Source organism: Protomyctophum bolini (genome assembly GCF_963924005.1).
Source record: "Protomyctophum bolini genome assembly, chromosome: 13".
Lineage (NCBI taxonomy): Eukaryota > Metazoa > Chordata > Actinopteri > Myctophiformes > Myctophidae > Protomyctophum > Protomyctophum bolini.
The window spans coordinates 33,668,964-33,684,849 of record NC_137874.1 but is presented as its reverse complement, the minus strand read 5'-3'; the positions used below and the strand labels follow the sequence as shown (position 1 = coordinate 33,684,849).

At 40.8% G+C, this 15,886-nt stretch overlaps 2 protein-coding genes across 2 annotated transcripts; both read left to right on the top strand.

Annotated features, from left to right (window-relative positions):
• Positions 1–3,196: 3,196 nt before the first annotated feature.
• LOC308327635 (E3 ubiquitin-protein ligase pellino homolog 1-like) lies at positions 3,197–9,126 on the top strand (the record flags this gene model as incomplete). The annotated part of the gene is made up of 7 exons (XM_080781156.1): positions 3,197–3,201; positions 4,193–4,319; positions 5,157–5,258; positions 6,029–6,199; positions 6,814–7,002; positions 8,398–8,523; positions 9,103–9,126. The coding sequence occupies 7 exons, from the start codon at positions 3,197–3,199 to the stop codon at positions 9,124–9,126; spliced, it is 744 nt and encodes a 247-aa protein (XP_080637282.1).
• Positions 9,127–10,577: 1,451 nt separating this feature from the next.
• Positions 10,578–15,456, top strand: LOC308327634 (rab5 GDP/GTP exchange factor-like; the record flags this gene model as incomplete). The annotated part of the gene is made up of 7 exons (XM_080781155.1): positions 10,578–10,643; positions 11,757–11,911; positions 13,096–13,177; positions 13,656–13,788; positions 14,079–14,170; positions 14,683–14,942; positions 15,190–15,456. Exons 2-7 carry the CDS (start codon positions 11,795–11,797, stop codon positions 15,454–15,456), a joined length of 951 nt encoding a protein of 316 aa, XP_080637281.1. The 5' UTR covers positions 10,578–10,643; positions 11,757–11,794.
• Between the last annotated feature and the right edge of the window lie 430 nt (positions 15,457–15,886).

The following is a 15,886-nucleotide window of genomic DNA, read 5'->3' as shown; positions in this document are numbered from 1 at the left end:
ATCCAGCTCTAGACGGTTTGCATAAAACAACAATGGGGTTACTGCGAAGAGAAGGGAGTGCGTGAGCTCCTCTCTGAGTGCGTGTGTATGCACATACGCGTGTCATGTGTGTGTGTGTGTGTGTGTGTGTGTGCTCGCGCGTGCGTGCGCGCGTGTTTGTCTATCTCTCTCACTCTCTATCTCTGTCTTTTTTGTGTTCATGCGGGCATGCGAGCACACATAGGGTTAAGGAGCCGTTTATGATCATCAGAAGGTGGCAGGATATAAGAACACATAAAATGTCTTTTCAGGACCCATAGGGGAGGGGACATTGTTTTTACAGCCTCACCCAGCTAATGGCTGCTGATACCGATATGGTCATTGATGAGCACATATGAGGAAGCTGTCAAGGGTTACTGTACTTACTGTAAGTGTCTTGCTCAAGGACACTTAAACACATACAGTATACTGGTTGAGTTGAGGGTAGAAGAACCGGCAACCTTCTGATTCCCAGACTAATTCCTCTAGTATAGTCACTCAGATACAGATGCACTTACTCAACTCCCCATGGTGGCTTCTGTTCCAACTGCCAAGAGTCTGGCTGTTGTCCTCCTGATCAGTGAACTGTCCTTCATGTCACTCACTCCTGTAGGTTTACACTCTGTAAAGGATTATACCCAGGAGTCTGCCCAACTCCTTACCCAGGCCTCAAGTCATCTCAAAGCTCGACTACTGTACAGCAACTCCCTCCTTACTGGCATCCCGCCAAGATGTTCACGTCTCCCCCATTTTCCGCTCGCTCCATTGGCTCCATTGGTTGCTGCCCGCACCAAGTACAAAACACTGATGTTGGCCTATACCAGGCAACCAAAGGCATGACACCCGCATATACCTTGATTTAGACAAATTGATTAATACGGTATTAAGATTATGGTGCTAAATTTGTATTTAGTTCAATTTCCAGCAAGTCCTCCTTTTCTTATATTGTTTGTGTTTCCCGTGCAACATTGTGACCAAGATCCAAAGTTCCAAGTTTGTATAATTCCTGTGCATTCCAGTTGTATTCATTTGGTATCAAAGTGGCTGTGGTTCTGACTCAACAACACATCACATCCAAAAATGTGTTCATCTGATCTGTGATTTACACTTGTCACCTGTACTTGTGATGAATGGGCTTACAGTAAATGGACCTATACAATTACAATCTGGATCATTAATATAACTTTGAAAGTATAAAAACTGAATGCTATACAAGTACCATAAGGGTAATTTTTGTTATATTTTCTGAATTAAACTCCACAAACCATAGTGTGCTGTGTACAAATTGTATGTTGACTGGCTAGACAGGTCTGGTCTGGCTAATCATTATACTGACAGTATTCAAATCCTCTCAAGTCTATATATAATTGGTTGATTCAAGTTGCAATGCGATAATAAACACTCTAACATTATTTCCTCTTATGATATGAGTGGATATCCTATGTATTTATTTAAGGTTGGGTTAAAAGGGGATGTGACACAAACCTCAAACCACATGAGGTTTGACTAAATGCATGTGACAACAAATACACATACTTGTATGGAAACACTGCCAATTGTCGAGTGCTTTACTGGGATATGCTCTTGGCCCAAATAATAATGTTATTTAATGTTATTTAATGTTGTAATGATGAGGACATTTGCACAAGTGGCATCTGTGTACTGTATATAACATTCTACCTTTTAATTGAATTGTTTGATTTGAGAGAACCCTTTGATCAAGCTGATTGTCACCTGAACTGTAGACTGAATCAGCTGAAAGGGGTTTTGGACAAAGGCTGTATATCAAAGAAGTGTAAATGATTGAATCAGAGAGAAACTCATATATAGCACATCATGAACTTCAGTTCAGTTCACACATTTAGGCTTGAGGTTTTGACCAAATGTATATGAGCTGTTACAATTACTATACAACTTACTTTTGAGAATATGTTAGTTTCTTCTACCCAGGCATTGTTGGATATCCTATACTAAAGCCAAGTGAGTAAGAACATTAGTAGTGAATGAATGGTAACATTGTATGCTAGCTAAATCGCTCTGTCAACTTTTCCTTAACTCGTTATGCTACTGGTAAAGGCTGCAGTGAACTTTTAGTACTAATTTAATGTAAGTATAACAAAAAAACGTACTTCCACTGAAACCAACAGATAAGTTTCTGTCCGCATTTGCAACATTGCTTAGCTTGTTTAGTTGCCTGCAATTTTCAGTTTATCCAATCTTCTGTATGAAATCCAGCAAGATGTTACAGAGTGCTTATTGCTAGATATTTGCGGTATGTAATTTGTAAAATGTTGCTATTATTTAAGTAACAACCATTTATAACAATAACAATATTATACTGTTGGGTTTTACCTTGGCCTACATCAGTGTTTTATAAAAGTGACACTTTCAAACATTTTTGTAATATTCAAAACTGTCCAAAATGTTCCAAAATATTTACATTAACAAGCTCACAAGCTTCCGGATTTGAAACGTTGTGGTTGTGATGATATTTTTGCTGTACACTGAAGTATATTCAGGGCTTAAGTCGTTAAGGGGAGATGGGGATTTTGGAATGAACCCTCACATGTGTTTTTGAACCACTCCAAGGAACAGCAATGTCCCTATATGTCCATCCCTGTGTCTGTATGTCCCTATGTTTAGGGTACCAACAGGGGGCGCTGTTTTCTTGTGATGTCTGTAGGTTACGTGGGGCATAAAGGACAGCAACAACCACTATTCTTTGAAGCAGGCGACAGAGGAGTGTTTGGCTATCGGAGAGCCCACTAATGTCACAGTACCAAGAAAATATCTCCTCCTCACCTGCCTCCATCGAACGCCCAGTCAAATATGGGGAGCTCATTGTCCTGGGGTATGAACCATTAATGTATTCATATTCATTGAATGGGTTATATGCACAGCAGCCATATTGCAACGAAATTGGCCTCCTCAATTTCATTCACAGGTCTTTGTCTTGCCAATTATACTAATTAAGTTTCTGTTCCATTCTGGTCAAACAGTGTCAGGGTGCTGATATAGTGCATGTTGGCTCACTGGAAGCACTCTGCTACACCAGGGGGAAACAAAATGTGGTCCAGCTACCATCAGGTGGTGCTGCCAATTGTTTCCAAAATGTAAAAGTTTGACATCCACTGTGCACTAAATGGAACAGAGCATTCATTAGAATAATTGGTAACACATGAAGTAAGGAAGCGACCCAACTTCTTTCCAATACAGTAGCTGCATAGCCATATATAGAGATTATGCACATGTGTCACCTTTCTACCGGGACACACCCTCTCATCTAGACTGAGATTAAAGGAACTGCCTCTATGTATATGTAATTTGTAAATTGATTAGCGGTATACTGTGGTTACTTTGCGCGCCGTATGCACCGTCCCAGCATCTTCGATGCGTATGCACCGTCCCAGCAAAATTACGTAATGACTAGTTGATCCTGATAAAACCATTGGTTTTCGATGGTGGTGACGTAATGACGATATGTCTTAGTGTCGGGAGGATTAAAGGTAATGCTCCTATGTATATATGTATGTATGTAATCTGGCACCACTACCGTATCAGACACAAGTAGTCATTACGTCATTTGCTGGGACGGTGCATACGCATCAAAAGTTCTGGGACGGTGCATAGGCATCAAAAGTGCTGGGACGGTGCATACGCGTCCTGGGCGAAACTAGTACTTGCGCGCTCTGCTTGCGCAAGTAATAATAAAACAAAGTGAACTTACTCCAATCATGCCATTGGTTGCAGGTAACAGTGGTGTTGCTTTAAACAAAGTCTGCTCAAGCAAAGAAATGTAGCGTATTGGTTTTACATTAATTGCTGTCATTGTCATACAAACATGGGGAAAAAGTAGAGAAAATAGCCAATCTTCAAGCTCACATGGTGTCACAGTGTGAAGCATTGTGAACTTGTTGATTGACTGTTTTCACTAGTGAAAGTAGTTTAGTTTGTCTGTTCGTTGTTGACAAGAGCTTATGACTTAATAATAACTATATAATTTTGTATTTGTATTATTGGCAAGTACAGGTTTATACCCGACAGTGATATTAGTGGGAATTGTGTAATGTAGAGACAGATAGCTAGTTCAAGGGCAAGAGGCATGGATCAGAATTAACTTGTTGGTTTATCAGCCACCATGGGTAAAATGTTTACTGCAAACTTCTGTTCGCAGGTACGGCTTCCTGCCCAGCGGGCACGAGGCCAGGATGAAAAGCGACTTGGCTTTGTGCCAGAGACTCACGGCCAACGGTGTGAAACCAAGCACTGTACACATGGACTGCAACCGACAGGCAGCTAAGGTACAGACACTGGTGAAGAAGCACTCACAGATTTGGGATTCTAGTAAAAGTAACAAATACCAAAAAGTTCAAAAGTATTAGCATCATAACAATACTTTTTAGTATATAAATGCAGCATGGCCACTTCAGATTCACACACCATGTTAGAGGCAAATCATTATTGGTCATTAAACATTTAAGCCCTATTTTATACTCAAAAAGCTCAAAAACTCATTGAAGCTTGTAGATCCTACTGACATGAACACTCCCCCAGGAGTTAAATATGCTGGAGAGTCTTAAGTGTTTGAGTTCAGCATGACTTGTAAAATAACGATTGCACATAAGATGGTGGTGTTATTACTTGATTTCAACGTAAGACCTGGAAATAACAAAATGGGGCCCCCAGAGTCATACTGGTTGATTTGGTTCCTGACTATCATTTACCTGGGGGACCCTGGAACCCCCTCAAGGACTCCTGGGACTACAGTGGCTAGAGTACTAGGTATTTTTTTTGTATCTGTACAAAAAACAAGTATTTATAAAGTGTATTTGTGTATACTTGACTCCCCTACAAGACACATTCATTGTACTTTTCACTCCACTCCACTACTATAAATTAACCCTATTTCAAATCTATTGATCTACAAGCGTAGATATGCTATTTTAACTATTATTGACGTTTTTCTGGAAAACATTTCAATTGTTTGGAAAATGTCAAAATTGCAATATAGTAATGCTCTTTATTTTTTTATTTTTTTAATATATACTTAATTTATTTTATAGAGCTAGTGTCCCGGCCCATTACTTTAAGTAATGAGGTTGTTAAGTCCTTTGTGAACTTCTCTGTGTTCCATATAGGCGATCAGCATCATAGACCAGCACAGCATATCCTACACTGTCTCCTCAGTCTCCATGGCCGTGGTGCAATACGCTCCTGACAGCGACACGGACATGTTTCAGGTCTGTACGATCCATTGCACATCATACATTATATTTAGCACTAGTATTATATAGCGATTTGCAACCTGTGGGCCGCGAGAACATTGTTGCAAGAGGGCCCCCAAGTAACTTCCAAAACACTAACATTCTATTGATAATATGACCGATAAATAAATTAAGGTATATACGTACACTACGTTAGTGACTACTGATCCAATTAGAACACAATCGATTGATTAATAAACATGCTCTGCTCTCTGTACTTTACTAAATAAAGTGGATTGGTTTGGTTTGGTTTGGTTTGGATTGGATTGGATTGGATTGGATTGGATTGGATTGGATCTGATCTATGTATGCTGTATTCTGATATTTTTTCAGCACGTATATTTTCACCAAACAATGAGCAGACAAAATTGTAAACTATGTAAGAATGGTGTTTGTGGGGTTCTCTCTCCTGATTCATAGATGAGAGATAAGTGTCCTGCTATATAATGACATGCCCAAAATAGGGACACTAGGGCCCAAGTGGTTATATTAATACAGTGTATGAATGAATGAATTATTTTATTTAAGTGTCATGCCACCTCGTGGCCCATCCCTCATGGGATGATATGACACCTTTTCATACAGTTACAATTATTCAGATATACATATACACTTATTTTTTACACTGGTTACCGGCATTGCTGATCACCTACAACATAAACAACAAATACAACAAATCAAAGCAAAAGAAAACAGTACACAAGCTGTAAGTACTGTGCAACCCCTTGTGTGTTTGTCTATAACAGATCGGTCGGTCCGCGGAGAGTCCCATTGACTTTGTGGTGACGGACACAGTGCAGGGTGGTGACAGCAAAATCTCGCGCTTCGCCTGCCGCATCATCTGCCAGAGGAGCCCACCCTACTCTGCACGCATCTACGCCGCCGGCTTCGACTCCTCCAAGAACATCTTCCTGGGTGTAGGTTATGGAATGTCAGATGGAACGTCTCATACACGATTGTATCTGTGTGTGACTGCGTGTGCAGGGATTCATAACTTAATTAATAACTGATTAATTGAATGATCCATTATGAACAAAATGCATTCAAAATGAATACCTCAGCAATAGGCAATCACATTGCGTTGCAATGTGACGTGTTGTTAAATCTGACTGCTATTTTGAGAAAGTGTGGTACTTTTACTTACTATAAGTATACACATATTTGGATGCTGGTACTTTTGTACTACTGCTGTCGGGAATAAACCACCTAACTCCAAAATTTTCAGGAAATGAGAAATATACATTATTCAGGAAATGAAGAAAACCTTATATTTTGAAAACGAAGCAATACTGCCTCATCCAAGTTGGTGTTGTGACTTTATATATTGTCAATTACTTGCATGAGAGGGGGAGAGGTGGTGCAGTTAGTTGCTTTAGCTTAGCAGACAGGTCCAATGGAGTTAAGAGGTTTTGTCCTTTTTTACTACTTTTCATTGGTTCAATAATATTTTTTATGGAGTTAGGTGGTTTCCTCCCGACAGCAGTAAAATAATCTGAGGATTATTTCACCACTTGTCTTCCTCCCCCTGTAGCACAACCCAGTTACATGGAAGACGCCTGATGGACGGATGGACGGACTGACCACCAACGGCGTGCTGGTGATGCACCCGCTGCATGGCTTCACTCAGGACGCCGAGCTCGGCGCGTGGAGGGAGATCTCGGTGTGCGGCAGCGCCTTCACCGTCCGGGAGGCAGGCTCGGCTCGGCAACGGGGGAAGCGGGTGAGGATTATATACATTATACATGTTCACAACATAACAGTGTACGTACACGTGCACACACAAATTATTCAAACATTATTGTTTCATACATAAATAAAGAAACAAAAAAGAAAGCACACACGGTGCACATCCACTCACTAATAACCAGGTGCTGCGCTGAGATCAGAATCCAAAGAGAATAAAGTTTGCAATAAAGTCTGCTTTGGATTTTGGAACATATGTATGACCCTGGTAGAAGATCACATAATATTAATGAAGGTGTTGCTCCGCTCGCTGATTTATGTGATGTTATTTGACTGCAGCACTGATGTAAATAAAGCAATGATGAGGACGATTATGGATTCATTAAATTGACATAAATGAATGAAACAGACTTCAGCTTGTCTGAACATAACTGTCCTGTAATGTAGATGATAGTTTTTAGACGTTTACATTTGATATTAGCATGTTGCTTTAATTTAAACCCTATACTTAACTGACTGGGGTCCTCCGGGGGTCTATCATAATTTTGTCCCCTCCCCCTTTCCCCTCTACACAAAATCCTTTGGCTTGTTTGTTCGCATATTGTGACATTCCCAGAAGTCAAAGTCAAAGTTATACGATTTGTCACACACGTTACCGCAGTGAAATTTGTTCTCCGCATTTGACCCATCTCTTGGAGCGGCCAAGGAGCGGTGAGCTGCAGCCGTGCCACGCTTGGGAATCATTTGATTAGTAGATTTGACCCCACAATCCAACCCTTTTGATGCTGAGTGCCAAGCAGGGAGGCATTGGGTCCCATTTTTACAGTCTTTGGTATGACCCGGCCGGGGATCGAACCCCCGACCTCCCAGTTTCAGGGCGGACCCTTGTGGCCAGAATAGGAATGATCTGGGGGTTCATGGGGTTAATATCAGCTAGGCTTATATCATTGTGTTGAGTTGTTTTCCATTTTAGTTATATTGTAATAAAATCACACCCGTGTGAAGTGAGGGCCGTTCATCATCATACATCATCTCATTCCGGCCAATCAGAATTTGCGTCCTCACCTTCGTCTTCAATGTTTATGTTACGCAATGTTTGTGTTTATACGAACACTCAAAATTGTCCATTCATTGTCAATGACATTTAATGTTTGTGTAGGACAAAGTTTGTGTTTGCACACACAGTAAAAGTTGGACATAGGAGGGGATAGCGCACCTCAAAAATCACACTTGTGTGAAGTGAGGGGCATCTATATTGGGGGCATACTTAAAGCAAACATAAAAAGTCCATAGACTTGGCTGCCACATGAAGTCACGCGTGGCACACACACAAATAAGCCAGGCGTTAAATGATGTAAAATATACGTTCATCAGTGTTATGCGTTAATGTCTACAAAAACATCAACCAAAATGTTCTCATGTTTCCGTCCAGGTGGACAGCGAGTTTCAGGAGCTGGTGGACGGCTCGCTGATCGACCTGTGTGGTGTGACCCTCCTGTGGCGCACGGCCGAGGGCCTGGCGCACACGCCCACCAAGCCCACCATGGAACACCTGGAGGTCCAGCGAGGTCCCGACATTTACGCCGGGCGGCCCTGTTTTCTTTACAAAGCCAAAAAGAGTACATTTGTTTATTATGTTCTCGCAAATTATATATAAAGTGTCAGGGCGCCTGTATACGCGCATAATGACATAGACATACTTTGAACAATGGAGCATGAGGTCAGTGTCGTGTTCTTCATATATGGAGACGGTCATATATTTTATATCAAAGAACCACTGACATAGAAACATAGCTTTTTCAGAAAACTGTCAGGATGTAGAAGACATTTTTAGAATCTGATCTCAGCCCAAAATCTTAGAGTATATATACAATAGAGAAGACACCCAAGTTCTCCTCCCGTCCACTTGCATTGAGTTGCTCAGAAGCGCATGAGGCGAATCCACTCCTCCTTCCGGTTTAGGAGCCCTGTGCATTCTGGATTTTTGCCCTCAAACACATGAACGCGCGACGACCGACACATGAACTAGCATCGTGCGTGTGTGCGTGTGCGTGCTACTCGTGGTGAACGCGCATCGCTATGTTGGCAGCAGACTCGTCTGCTCTCTGCTGTTTTTATCATAATATGATAAAAACAGCAGACGAGTCTGCTGCCAACATAGCGATGTTGGCATGCAACATGCTAATATTATTAGCATTTTGAATAGATTAAGAACATGGATGTATCTGATTCTTTAAATTCGTTATTTTTATACACCTCTATGAACTGTTTACACACCATATAATATAATATTAATGCAATAAACTGAAGTTCATTCCAACTTGTGTTATTGTGTGGTGCAGTGCTGCAGTTGAATATTTGCTTTTAAAGGGACTTTATACTTTTGCTAATTCACAGAAGAAAGTGAAAATATAGGCTACATACATTTTACAAATACACTTTACCAATGACAATGTAGAACAATTTTAGCTCTGAAGAACACTTTAAGCCTGCATGGCAAATGCAAGGTCACAGCACCACTCTAAACTATTAAATAATAATGCTACAGATCTCTAATAAAATGCCAAAATACAATAAATGATGGGTTCTTTTTCATAGCACTTGTAGCACTATGAATGCAAATATAATAAATATTAAATATGTATCAGACAACCAACAAATGTAATACAAACTATATATTTATATAACAAAATAATATTTAAAGTGTGACAATATTGTCACAATTGTAAAATTGTAATTGAAAAAGAATGTCAATATAGTTTAAAAAAGAGCACTTTGACACTTGTGATGCCAATTTGCGCACCACTATGAGCAATGACTTTTTAGACATATTACTAACAAAAATACCAAATCGTACATGATCTACTGCTTGACCAGACAGATATTGTTTTTGGTTCTTTAGACAATATGAACATATTCCAATATCTGATATGCAGAATAAATGCTGCGTAGGCTATTCTATGCCATTCAGGTTCATATATGTGCATAGGAAATATGTCTCAAAACTGGATGTACAGTATTCCAGTCCCACTGTTGTTTATCCAGTGTGAATAATAGATTATTTTAAAAATCATTGCAATTTGATCTGTGACTTTTGCAGAACCCAATGTTTTAATTCAGAGGTTCGTTTAAAATGAAAGCATTTTGATTATCTCGGTAAGCACATCAATACGAATCTGGGTTATTATTGTGGTTATCTTAGCACTTCATCATGGATTCCTTGGGTGAAATTCCCAGTTTTACACTTCACATGTGACATAGAGAAATTCTTCCTTGATCTCCACCTTTTCTTAACTGCACTTTGTCCAAACAGAATAAATGTAATTTACACACTTAACCATAATTTGATTTTAATTGGAAAATTGATCATTTTCAGTGTTATGGAATAATTTAACCATTGATTTTAGACTGTAAAGAAACGGCACTGCACAGAGCTCCACGACCACCAGTCAATCATTCAACCTCTGCCCAGGGATGGAGGCTTGAAGACGGGGTAGATGGAGAGACATACGCCTGGCAGAAAATGACTTTCGCCTACTTGTAGGTTATCAAACCATGTATTTATATCGGTAAATAATCATGTTGATGCTAAATCAACATTAACATTTCATGTACAGCTGCTATTTAAAAAAAAAAAAAAAGAATTCGGACTCGGGAGTTCTACAGCAGAAGCCTATGGTAAGTGAATGGGAAGTCAAAATGACATAAGCGATCTTTATAATCTTAATACTTGGTCACAAACCAACTATTTTACAAGAACAATATTGATGTAACTAGAGATTAGACAAATTATCTATATTTTATATACACAGAATAATAAGTAATGAGCAAAAGTCCTGATGCGGCATTTCCTGGTTTTAATGCGGTCTGTCTCTCAGCGCTCCGCTCTGGGGCAGAGCTCAGAGAGCTGGCTGAAAGTTGCTGGAGTGGGCGGAGCCTAGTGCGCGTTCATGTGTTTGAGGGCAAAACCTTACCAAACTGCAATACCTTCTTCGGCCACTATGTCCATTGCGCTTCAAGATTTCCTCTGGGTGTCTTCTCTATTGTATATATACTCTAAGCCCAAAATGGATTAAAAAGAGAGTGCAGACCTCTGCAGTTTACATCATGCTATGCACAGATCCCAGACTTATAGTGCCCTCTAGTGGTGAGGTTGTGTGACAGACAAGACAAAGCATCTTTTCAAGCTAATTCTCTGACCTGCTTTCTGATACTGTACCTGTACACTACATACACTTCATACATAGAGGACTAAGTAAGTTCAAAGTAAACTAGTTGGAAGCACAATAATGGTATATTTGCAACACTCCCTTTCCTTGAATCACTTTTATTACTTAAACTAGTACATTTTTCTTACTTGAACAATCTACCATCAAATTGTTCAGGATTTTGGAGTTGACATCCTTAAGCCTTGTTTTATGCTCCGTCCAGTTTGCATGAGCCTTAGCCTTAACCCTGATTTTGTTATAGGGTTCATTTAAATGTTTAAATTACAGCCATTAATTAGTAAGAATACAGCTGTAAAATTGATTTCATATGTAGGTAGAATAAAATAGCTGTAACAATGTTTTCTTACCCTCCTGCCCAACAGAGACAAACAAACAAATAACTCTTCAAAATTATCTGTAATAAATTGTAATAGGCCTAGCTATGTGAAAGGTTTTTTTGGAGCTCTCTGGGAATAGATTTCAGACTCAAAATATATTTCTCCTGAATTTCTCCCAAATCTATTATTTGGGTTGTTTTGTTGATATCTTTTTTTATCTTTTTTCCTCTCCGGGTCATTTTAAGGCAAGACACCGAGCCCGTCCATCAGCCGCCAGGCCAGCATGGAGACGGACCGGGTCTCCAAGGACTTTATGGACTTTTTGAAGAACCTAAAGAAGCCTGGCCGGGAGATCCACAAGCAGTGCCGGGCCTTCATCGAGAGCGTGGCCAACAAAAAGGTCTGCCCTCATGCAAAACTATAACCACTTAATCAAGTTGACCGGGGTCCCACAGGGCTCTTTACTAGCTCTGCTGCTTTCACCTCCCGCAACAGCAAAATTATTTTTTTGCCCCAGACCTCAACGAATCATATCAGGGGAGTGGTGCAGTGTACAGAAATGACCCTGTACTGGCAGCATATCAGTGTTCCTGGTAGTACTAGGCTACTATACGTTTCAACTATAGCAAACAAAGGTTTCATTTGCTATAATTGAAAAATATTGTGATTTTGAGAAGAGACATCAACAGACAAAAGAAAATCATACCTAGGACAGACACTACCCTTACTACACAAGGCCCAACACATTGTCATCTAATTAAGCTTGAAGGGACTTTGGTCTCTTATTCATTATTGTATGCAAACAAACTATTGAGGGATTTCTAATAGAAGACACATCAAGGGACAAATCTAATCTTGTGAATTGTTTTTGAACTTGTATGCATACTGTAGATAAATTAAACTCACCTCACTTTTATACAGCAGTGGGGCTTCACCAATCACCACTGAAAACTACATTCTGCGATAATGCAACTTCATTTACTCCACCTATTTGCGAATTTGAAACTTGCCATCTGAAGTTACATCAAGTTCTTCTATTTGAAGCAATCATGAACAAACATTTATGAACAAAAGTCCCACACTGTGCCCTTGCTCAGCAGCGGTATTATTCAAATTGACATGACCCTCTGGACCTTCATCAGGAGTGTCAAGAATGAAGGTCAACCCTCCAACTTCAGAGGGACCGAAACGTCATGTCAATTTGAATATAACGGCTGCTGCCGAGTGCAGGATTTTTGTTCATGGATGTTTGTTCATGATTGCTTCATTTGTCACTGTCATGTCCTGTAGATATGAAGTGGATGTGCGAAATTTGTCTTCGCAAAGTTATTTCATTTAAAATGTTTATCAATCAACCTGGTCATAATTTTGGTATTCAATACAAAATCAACTTACTAACCAGACCAATGAATTGAACTGCCCATAATTGGTGCGTTTGTGACTGTTGTGCCTGTCTAGTTTGACCTACCGGTATATGTCTGTCAGTCTGTATGTCTGTATGCACTTCATAGTAATAGTATAGAAAATTGACAGTGATTTACCAGTATTTATGGCTCATATCCTTGTGACCTTTTGTCTTGACAGGACCTTGGTCCAGATGAACTCTCAGAGTGTGTTCAAGATTTCTACCAGAACATGTCGGACCACTTGATGACCCATTTTAAAGGTTAGTGCTCGGAAGCTTCATCCATGATAGAGTATAAACTTATAAACTTGTATAAACATGACCCACATGTTTAAATCCCAGGAACGTTATGATAAAACAAAAACATAAAATGTAACCATGAATATGTTCCCTATGCAATTCCAATGGTAAGCTGTGTTTTCACCCCATGAAGCATGTGTCTCAAAAATAATGATGGCAAAGAATCACTCATCATGTCTTATAATGACAAACGTTCGCTCTGTAATTTCTATCTGCATTTGTTTATCTTAATAATTCCCAATTGAACGGCAGTTTCTTGCAGACAAACAGATTTTCAAGTTGCTGCGCGCGACGTGTTAATTTGAAAATGTGTTTATGTCGACAAACATCATTGTACTACAGATAAATTAGGCTTAGTCACCCTTATCTAATATGGTCTAGTCTATAGAGAGTTTGATAGAATAAGTCAGTAACATGGTCGAATAATGTGATCCCTAAGGCAATTCAGAGCGTGTGGAGCGAGTCATGGACCAGGTGGAGAAATACATCATGACCCGTCTGTATGAGACTGTGTTCTGTCCAGAAACTAGCGACGACGAGAAGAAAGATCTGGCAACGCAGCACAGGATCAGGTGAGTCGCCTTTTATAGAAAAACACAGTTCAACGATATTCGCTACATGGTCATTCTTGTAATTTTTTGAACTATGAGAAAGGCTCTTAAAACAATGCAAATCAATGAATGTTGATTCTCAGTTATGACATTGAGTAGTGTGCTCATCTTTCTTAGTTAATTATAAAAAAAATATTGGATTAAGACTTGTCTGTGTGTGTGTGTGTGTGTGTGTGTGTGTGTGTGTGTGTGTGTGTGTGTGTGTGTGTGTGTGTGTGTGTGTGTGTGTGTGTGTGTGTGTGTGTGTCCAGGGCGTTGCACTGGGTGGACATCCAGATGCTGTTTGTATCTCTCGATGAGGAGCAGCCAGAGGTGTCTGACAACGTGGTCAAAGCAATAACAGGTCTGACAGCACAGTGCTGGTGTTGCTTGTCTTAATTTTGTCATACTGTATGTTAAAGGTCTTAAAAGTCATTAAATTGAAACTTTAGAAATGTCACATATGTCGGTTTGTTTACTGTTGAGTGAGAAAACAATGTTGCACATTTAGCTAATCATCTGGGGAATGTGACCCGCCCGAAATAATGTTCGGATCCCCCATTTGGCATAATATGCGTAGGAAGTGTTGCAAGTTTCCTGACCACCATCCATGTCATTCCGGCCTGTGACTGGAGGACTAATTAAATCAAGTGAATGCAATTCACTTGATTGCAAGTGAATTGCAATCAAGTGAATTGAATTCAAGGATAGAAACTACTATAGGCCCTGGTACGACAGAAAACTAGCAGTACTAGCAATACTAGAGGTCCTGGTAGGAGCAGCAGTCCTGGGGGTCCCTGAAGTCCAGGTGATGTGATCAGACCACATCATTGTAGCTGCTGATGTGTGTCTGTCAACCCTTCACTTCCTCCTCAGACATCATAGAGATGGATTCCAAGAGAGAACCCCGAGATAAGCTGGTGTGCATCACGCGCTGCAGCAAGCACATCTTGACTGCCATCGAGATTACCAAGAACAAGCGGTCGTCTGCTGACGACTTCCTCCCTGCCCTCATTTACATCGTGCTGAAGGCCAACCCGCCTCGTCTTCAGTCCAACATCCAGTACATCACACGCTTTGACAGCAACCCCAGCCAGCTGATGATTGGCGAGGATGGATACTACTTCACCAGCCTGGTCAGTGTGTGTGTCTGTGTGTACACGCCTTCATGTTCTTTAAGTATATCAGCGACGGCTCCAGAATATTGTGACTGGGGGTGCTATGGATGGGCTGGCTATTTAGAGGGGGGGCTAATGAATCTTGGTTTACATAGAAGTCAGTCAATTTGGCTTGTTTGGAGGGGGGGTTAAACAAATATCGGCTCATAAGATCATAAGATTTGTAACCACATGTTTTTTGTGTGTGTGTGTCACATCAACGCAGTGCTCCGCCGTGGCCTTCATCGAAAAGCTGGACGCCCAGTCTCTCAACCTGTCCACGGAGGAGTTTGAGCGCTACATGTCGGGTCAAGCCTCCCCGCGGCGGCTCGAGCTGGAGGACGGCTGGCCGCAGACCGGCGCCCCGGCTGCAGACAGCGCCGCCGTGAACCCCGTCCTGGCCGAGCTCCACCAGAACCTGGAGCTGCTTTCGGGCCTTGACAGGCGGCAGGAGAAGCTGATGGCCATCGACGCTGACAACATAGAAAGGTGAAAGCTAAGAAGCACCATTGTCATGATCTGTCACACCACAGACCATGTCTCCTCCCTGGCCACTCCCTCATTCCATCCCATTCACTCACCTGTTTCCAACTCCCTCGTCATTCCACCTGTGAACAATTCTTCAATCAACTTTCCCCCTATAAGACTGGACTCATTGCAAACATTCAGTTGTCAGTTCATAGTTTGTTGTAGCAGATGCATGTTCCTGGTTTTCCTGTTGTTCCTGGTTTTTGACTTTTGGACATTTTCTGATTTGCCTGATTTCCTGCGTGCAACTTCCGTGTATGAGTTTTGCCCTTCTTTATTAAATACTTTAAGCTTGTTTCCTGTGACTCTGCATATTGGGTTCAAATATCTCAGCATCATAACAACCATGCCGCCAAGAAGGTAGCAGCTAAAACCTCAAAGAAGAGGAAGATGGG